The 7,701-nt window shown below is 44.3% G+C and overlaps 2 protein-coding genes across 3 annotated transcripts in view; one reads left to right on the forward strand and one right to left on the reverse strand.

Moving 5' to 3' along the window:
- Positions 1 to 2: 2 nt before the first annotated feature.
- Positions 3 to 2,615, forward strand: RABEPK (Rab9 effector protein with kelch motifs; the record flags this gene model as incomplete). The annotated part of the gene is made up of 5 exons (XM_026090472.1): positions 3 to 75; positions 172 to 333; positions 921 to 1,070; positions 1,784 to 1,933; positions 2,199 to 2,615. Coding segments are annotated over 5 exons (846 nt in total), but the record flags the coding sequence as incomplete, so codon positions are not given.
- A 1,209-nt stretch (positions 2,616 to 3,824) lies between these two features.
- HSPA5 (heat shock protein family A (Hsp70) member 5) overlaps positions 3,825 to 7,701 on the reverse strand; it is a 4,190-nt gene continuing 313 nt past the window's right edge. Inside the window, exons 2-8 of one of the 2 annotated variants that reach the window (XM_026090571.1) lie at positions 7,382 to 7,620; positions 6,904 to 7,041; positions 6,544 to 6,656; positions 6,074 to 6,464; positions 5,535 to 5,772; positions 5,147 to 5,314; positions 3,825 to 4,710 (exon numbers count right to left, since the gene is read on the reverse strand). In XM_026090571.1, the coding sequence (XP_025946356.1) occupies positions 4,151 to 4,710; positions 5,147 to 5,314; positions 5,535 to 5,772; positions 6,074 to 6,464; positions 6,544 to 6,656; positions 6,904 to 7,041; positions 7,382 to 7,620 (1,847 nt within the window). In that variant the 3' untranslated portion in view covers positions 3,825 to 4,150. Of the gene's footprint in view, positions 4,711 to 5,146; positions 5,315 to 5,534; positions 5,773 to 6,073; positions 6,465 to 6,543; positions 6,657 to 6,903; positions 7,042 to 7,381; positions 7,641 to 7,701 lie in introns of those variants that run through there. The other variant, XM_026090564.1, reaches the window with a different exon arrangement.

Below are 7,701 nucleotides of genomic sequence, written 5' to 3' on the forward strand. Positions count from 1 at the left end.
GCCCGCCGCGCCTCTGGGTCTTCGGCGGCGCCGACCGCGCCGGCAACCGGGGCTGCGTGCAGGTGCTGGACCCCGGTGAGTGCCGCGCCCGGCGCCCTCGCGAACGGCGCTCTCGGCGCCTCCCGGCTGCCGGGCGTCCGCCTGAAACCCTTAATGACCTCTCTCAATTAGAAATAGGGACCTGGGAGAGTCCCGAAGTGACCGGCGTTCAGCCGCTGCCTCGGACCTTTCACACGTCCTCGGCGGTCATAGGAGACCGCCTGTACGTGTTTGGAGGGGGCGAGAGAGGAGCCGAACCCGTGCAGGACCAACAGCTCCACGTGTTCGACACAGGTACCGCTGCGCACGGGAAGGGCCCTTACGCCAAGCTGCCGAGTTCATCGTCTGTYGCGTGGGAGGCTTGCGTTTCAGGTTTAATCAGAGATGGAAATACTGGGCTCCTGCTTTGGCTGCAAGTTTAAATAGGTCGGTGAATGTTATGTGTGATTGACGCGTGCGCAGCTCTATGTAGGCACTGGGAATTCGGGCCGATATAGCAGTGTACAGGTGTGGGGTGGAAATGCAAAGGGAGGTCAGAGTGGGTTGACATAGTTGCCCAGCAGCTGTTTCCTTTCCCTGGTAGCATCGCGCGGCACTGCTCGTCCCAGGCTCCGTTGGTGTTGGCCCATTCATTCTCATGGGGCCCTTTATGCACCAGAAAGTTTGCCTTCCAGATTGGTTCAATCTTGCCTGCTTCTGGGTGATCCAAATTGCACGCAGAACTCCCTCTGAGGACTTACTTGTGCTTTGTAGTACGGCATTAACGCTTCTCTGACCCTGCTGGAAACACTTCCTCGGGAAGCCTCAGCAGGGGTCCTGGGTCACTGCTTTGTGGAGCTTCCAGAGTTCTCTTCCTAATGCATATGTACTCCCATTTTTAGCCACCTTGACTTGGTCCCAGCCAGATGTTCATGGTGATCCCCCTTCTCCTCGGCATGGACATGTGGTGGTTGCAGTTGGGACCAAACTTTTCATACATGGAGGTTTAGCTGGTGATATTTTTTACAATGATCTGTTCTGCATTGATATAAGTGAGTATGGCTATAGGTACCTTTAGAGCAATAGCTATTGCATGATGTATTTTGCTTTCAGGGAGACCTTTTTTCTAAAAGATCAGTTCTTAAATGCAGTAGATATGCTTCAGGAAGCTGGATGCAGGATGAGGTACTCTACTTTTGCTCTTTCCGCCAAGGTAAGCATGCGGGAAAAGAGTTACACAGGCTTATCTGTTCATTCTCAAGCAGGAGGAACTCTCCCTTGTTGCCAGTGGGGCATTTGCCTGTGAAACAGTGTGTGAAAGTCTCTAATAACACTGGCTTTCCTTGATATGAGAAATACAAACATTAATGCAAAAAGCATGAATTTAATTAATGCCAGGCAGCCCTGTTTCGTGGGAAGGGAAATGTGTTACACTCCTCAGGAGGAAAAGTCTTTGTATATTGCCATCTTTTCAGCTTTACTCAAAACCACACCATCCTCCTACTTTTGCAGAATAGTATCTGATAACCTGCAGCTGAGTTTGGATGTTTGGCTGTAAAAGAAATAGCATTGTTTGTGGTCTGAACTCTGGAAAGCAAAACCCTACAGTGAACCCTCTTTTAAAATAGAGGAAATCCATATATTGGGGTAGTTTCCCTGAAATATTTCAGAGATGTTGTACTATCATCACATTTACATTAAAAAAAMTTGAGATTTTTTTTTTTGTAAAGCGTAACTACTGATACATACTGTTTTTCTCCAACAGATGACATGAAATGGGTTAAGATATCAGCCACTGGTGATGTCCCAGGAGGACGGGCTGCTCACTCATCAGCTGTGTTTAAAGACCACTTATACATTTTTGGTGGAATAGATCCAGATGGGGCACTAGACACTACATACAAGTATCACATAGGTAGGGGATTTTTCTCAGCTGTGCAATGGTAAATACTAGTCTGTTTGAAAATATATTACCCCTGCAATTCTTGGGTTTCATCTTAGTTTCTTTGCACTGGAATTACACCAGTATAACACTCAATGTTGAAATTAATTAGCTCTACTGCTTTTTTTAAAGATATGTAATTGCAAACTAGTCTGCAACTAGCAATATCACTGTTCCCCCATTCTTTTTAAGTCTGTGAAGCTAGCTAAAAAAGTTATGTGTATTTATTGTACTGCAGAGAAGCAACAGTGGACACTCCTACAGTTTGATTCCCCGCTGCCCCCTGGAAGGCTGGACCATTCCATGTGCGTCATTCCCTGGCAGGCTTGTRCCAGCAGTGAGAGCGGTGATGCAGAAGCTGTCACTTGTGAAGACGAAACTGGGCAGGGAGCAACTGTGTCAGTCAGTGACACAGCTGACCCCCTCCAGAAGAGCCAAAAGGAGAAAGCAAGTGCTGAAGACCTGGTGATGCACCTGCTGTTAATATTTGGTGGGATGAATACTCAAGGGGAAATACACAGGGACTGCATTGTAAGTCTGATTGAATAGTGTCTGCAATCCCTTACAGCATCAACCACTTCTCTGAACAGGGTTCTTACAGCAGTGGCTGTAACTGAAGTTCACTCTCTCCAATAAACAAGTTCTTACCCTCAAATGGATGGTACTGTGCTAACCACCCTTGAAGTGCCCTGGCCTTTCTCTGCATGTAAGCAGCCATATAAATATGGCTTAAAAGCTATGTTATCACTTACTAAAGGATCATTGTGTCATCAGATAAAGACCTGCTTTTGAAGGAGCAAACTTTTTAGAACATGTAACTGATACACAGTGGTCTTCAAGTATCAGAAGATTTGTAGTTTATGACCAAGACCCAAAAGCTYTAGGATTTTAACAGGGTATTAAAATTGTGCACTTGTAAATAAGCTTGGTTCCCCCCCTGCAGGGCATTCTTTACATTTACAGTTCTATCAAGGGAATAAAAACCTCTTACTCAAACTGAAAAGATCAGTTCTGCTATTGCTCAAGTCACATCCTACCTTTCCAGGGGGGAGGAAAGTTATTTTCCAGGTTCCAGGGAAGCTGCACAACCAAGGAGAGACCCCCCCCAACCTTTTACTATTAATCAGGCTARCCTACTCCCCCCTTAGAAAAATTTATTACACCATGCAAGTATAGTCAGTTTTAAGCACAGCACTATACCTCTATGCATATACAGTAGTAGTCAGTTTTCCTTCAGAGCTCTAAAAGATTTGCATTTGCCACCCTTTAAGAGAACATCCCTTCCTCACCCCCAGAACTTGAACACCAGCAGAAGAGCTAAAACTGTCCTTCACTACAGAACAGGTTAAGTGCTCTCAGGTTTAATGAGCAGAGTTAATGTCCAAATACAGAATTACAGTATTCTAGAACTGTACTCATCAGCTAAAGCTAGGGAAACTCAAATACAGACTAATCAGTGAAAGCTTAGAAGTTTGGCTTTAAAGCCAGTCTATTTGTTATTGTTTTTGTATTACATAATACAAGCACTAGCTTTAAGCTGTAGATATTTCAAAGTTAAAATTACACTTTGAAACCGACTCAGATCTCTTCACATGCCTACTGTTATCACCTCTCCCACAGGAGACTGTGGGGCTAAGTATCAAAGCCAAAGAGACTTCAAGGACTTCAGGCATAAAGCTGACTTGTATCATAGTTAACAGACCTACCACAGGGCAGAGCTAATTAAAACAATCCTCTGAAAAAAAAAATCTCACCTTGAAGAACTACTACATCAATAGATGATCTGAACTATTTAGTTAGAATTCATATTCTGGTAAAGCTAGCTGGTGCTGCTATGCAATAGAAAATACAAGCCAGAACAAAATCCAGTGTAAATAACAAATTTATTGTGGTCACTTCAGGTAGAAAAATTCTACACCAAATGCACATGACCCAGTTGTTAAATAGAATACTTCCACTGTGAATACTTCTAAACCCACTTTTCATTTACACTCCCACCCCCACTACCCTGCCCTCCCCAAGCATCAAGCAACTGCTAATGAAAAGCAGTAAACAGCCACTTTGGGCTAGCATTTCCAGCTCCACTCATGAGTGAAGATTCAAAATTACATTCCAAATTAGAGTTCAATAGTTTAAACAAGTGTTCCTGAGTCCAATATATACACACACTACATTCAGAGATGCCAGTATCTACAATTCATCCTTCTCTCCTGCTTCTTCTTCACCAGGGGGAGGGCCTGCACTTCCATAGAGCTTGCTAACAATTGGCTGAACAACTTCCTCCAGCTCCTTCTTTTTTGCTTTGAAGTCTTCTATGTCAGCATCTTGATGGCTTTCAAGCCACTCAATCTTTTCTTCTACAGCCTTCTCTATTGTTTCTTTGTCTTCAGATGACAGCTTACCACCCAGCTTCTCTTTGTCCCCAATCTGATTCTTCAGGGAATAGGCATAGCTTTCCAACTCATTCCTGGCATCAATACGTTCTTTAAGCTTCTTGTCTTCCTCAGCAAACTTCTCAGCATCATTAACCATTCTCTCAATCTCTTCTGGTGTCAGCCGATTCTGATCATTTGTAATTGTGATCTTGTTTTTGTTCCCAGTGCCCTTGTCTTCAGCTGTAACACGGAGGATCCCATTCACATCTATTTCAAAGGTAACTTCAATCTGTGGGACACCACGAGGAGCAGGAGGAATTCCCGTCAGATCAAAAGTTCCCAGGAGATGATTATCTTTGGTAAGAGGACGCTCACCTAGAAGAGACAGAATTAGTTGTGACAAGTTTTTCTTCTTACCTAGGTGTTTTGYACTTTTTCCTGAAGCACTAGCTCTAAGCTACAGGTATTTTAGAGTTGAAGTTAAACTTTGAAACTGACTCCAATCTATTTAYACACCTACAGCATCACCTCTTACTTGAAGAGGTTCTAAACTGTGACCTCAGGAAAAACAGCCATATTTGAAAAATATACTAGCAGCTTTTGATGCAGCTCAAGAAACTTGATCAGAGCAGCTACAGTCAGCTGTTAAACAGCCAGAGGCAGTGCCGTTACTCTGTTGCTCCTCTATAAGGAGATAGAGATTAGCAAACTTAGCATATACACTACAGCCTTTGTAACAAGGCAGTAGCAAGCATGAAAGACTTGAGGCATTTTTCAGCTGTTCACATGGTCTCTCACAGGCAGCACTTACCTTCATAAACCTTGATGGTCACAGTTGGCTGGTTATCAGAAGCTGTGGAGAAGATCTGAGACTTCTTTGTGGGAACAACAGTATTTCTTGGGATCAATTTAGTCATTACACCTCCAACTGTTTCAATGCCAAGTGTCAAAGGACACACATCAAGCAACACCAAGTCACCTAAAACAGATAAAGGGTAAGAATGTGATACAGCCTCAGATCCTCTTTAAAGAGGTACAACATCCTATCACTATAAACTAAGCCCTTAAGCAGCCTTAGGATTCTAAGGGCTGGAAAAGGAAACCTAACTCAGTTCTCTTCTTACTGCATTTGTGTCAATAGCCATTATGACTGTTCAGAGCCAATAGTCTCTTGAAGTCACAGTGAAACTGTTACTTACCTGTATCTTGGTCCCCAGACAGAACACCAGCCTGAACAGCTGCACCATAAGCTACAGCTTCATCTGGATTAATGCCACGAGAAGGCTCCTTGCCATTGAAGAATTCTTTAACAAGTTGCTGTATTTTTGGGATGCGAGTAGAGCCACCAACAAGAACTATCTCATCAATATCAGATTTCTTTAGGTCAGAATCTTCAAGAACTTTCTGAACAGGCTTCATAGTAGAACGGAACAAATCCTAGGAGGACACAAAGGGAGACAGTAAGACTATTACCTACATTTAGCCTCTAATTACACAGCCTTAAGGTACAAAAAACACCACTAAAGAACAAGAGCATCTCAACTGGCTTATAGTAAACCCACCCTCCCCTTCCTAGTTACCCTGGGAAGGGGTAGCTTCTTGCTTCTCAGTGCAAGTAGCAGATTTATACTCTGCTCAAAAAAATAACAAAATTGCAATATGAAATGCTACACATTCCCAAGTAGTGACAAGCTACCAATTTAGAACTAAGCTAGGGCAACTATCTTTGTATACTTACCATGTTGAGTTCCTCAAACTTGGCCCTAGTCAGTGTCTCGGAGAAATCCTCTCCTTCAAAAAAGGATTCGATTTCAATTCTGGCCTGGTGCTGAGATGACAAAGCTCGCTTCGCCTTCTCCACTTCCCGTCTTAACTTCTGCACAGCTCTGTTATCCTTCCTGACATCTTTTCCAGTTTTCTTTTTGTAGAGTTTGATGAAGTGCTCCATAACACGTTGGTCAAAGTCTTCTCCACCCAGGTGAGTATCTCCATTAGTAGCCACAACTTCAAAGACTCCATTGTCAATTGTGAGGAGGGAGACATCAAAAGTTCCACCACCTAAGTCAAATACAAGGATATTCTTCTCACCCTCTCTCTTGTCCAATCCATAAGCAATGGCAGCAGCTGTTCTGCATGGAGAATAACCAAGTTAGGAAACTTTGCTTCTTACTACTCCCCCCCCTTCCCCAAATAGTTAAGGCTACTTACGGCTCATTAATAATTCTCATCACATTCAATCCAGCAATAGTACCAGCATCTTTTGTAGCCTGACGCTGAGCATCATTGAAGTAGGCTGGCACTGTAACAACAGCATGGGTAACCTGAATAAGGAATAAAAATGAAGGAAAAAAAAAATGTAACTTCAAAGTGACCTTTGTAACATTGATACAAGTTCATTGTTCTCCAAATATTAGTAAAACCCCCCAAAGCCCGTGCAATTGGGTTGCACAAGAGAGAATGAGAACAGGAGTTTACAAGTGTAGAGTTAGACCACAGATTTAGCTCAGTTATCTTTAGTTTTGTAAAGCTACTGCTTTAAATTCTTGCAAGTAGCACTCATTTACTTACTTTCTTCCCTAGGTAAGCCTCTGCAGTCTCTTTCATCTTTGTCAAAACCATAGCAGAAATTTCTTCAGGAGCAAATGTTTTTGTCTGTCCACCACCAACATCAACTTGAATATGAGGCTTGGCTTTCTTTTCAATAACCTGAGAAACACAAAGTGTAGTCACATTCCAACAATTCATGAAATTATTCCTAATATCAGACTATTTGTTTTTGTCCTTATGAAGGGTTAGCAGATCCTCTGTGACCAACATTAATTTGAACATTAGCTTTCTGTAACCCTAARAATAGGAATTCTACACCCCTCAGCCACCTCGCTGTACCATAGCACCTCTCAGGAAGACTACAAAACTGCAGGGTAACTCGAAAGAGTTCTACAATTCAATTGCTTCCCCGGGCAAGTGATACATAAAGCAGCATTTACAACTCCTCTTCCGATCAAAGGCCAGCCCCCCCTCCATCCCCCCCCGGCTCGGGGCACACCTTGAACGGCAGGTACTTGATGTCCTGCTGCACCGAGGGGTCGTTCCACGTGCGGCCGATGAGCCGTTTGGCGTCGAACACGGTGTTCTCGGGGTTGGAGGTGAGCTGGTTCTTGGCCGCATCGCCGATCAAGCGCTCCCCCTCGGGCGTGAACGCCACGTAGGACGGCGTAATGCGATTGCCCTGGTCGTTGGCGATGATTTCCACCCGGCCGTTCTTGAAAACGCCCACGCTGCGGCGACAGGGGAGGCCGTCAGGCGGCGCCGGGACCTGCTCCCCCCGCTTCCGGGGACTCTACCCCCTCCCCCCCCCGCGGGGCC

The sequence above is a fragment of the Apteryx rowi genome, unplaced genomic scaffold, assembly GCF_003343035.1.
Source record: "Apteryx rowi isolate R43461 unplaced genomic scaffold, aptRow1 scaffold_120, whole genome shotgun sequence".
Classification (NCBI taxonomy): domain Eukaryota; kingdom Metazoa; phylum Chordata; class Aves; order Apterygiformes; family Apterygidae; genus Apteryx; species Apteryx rowi.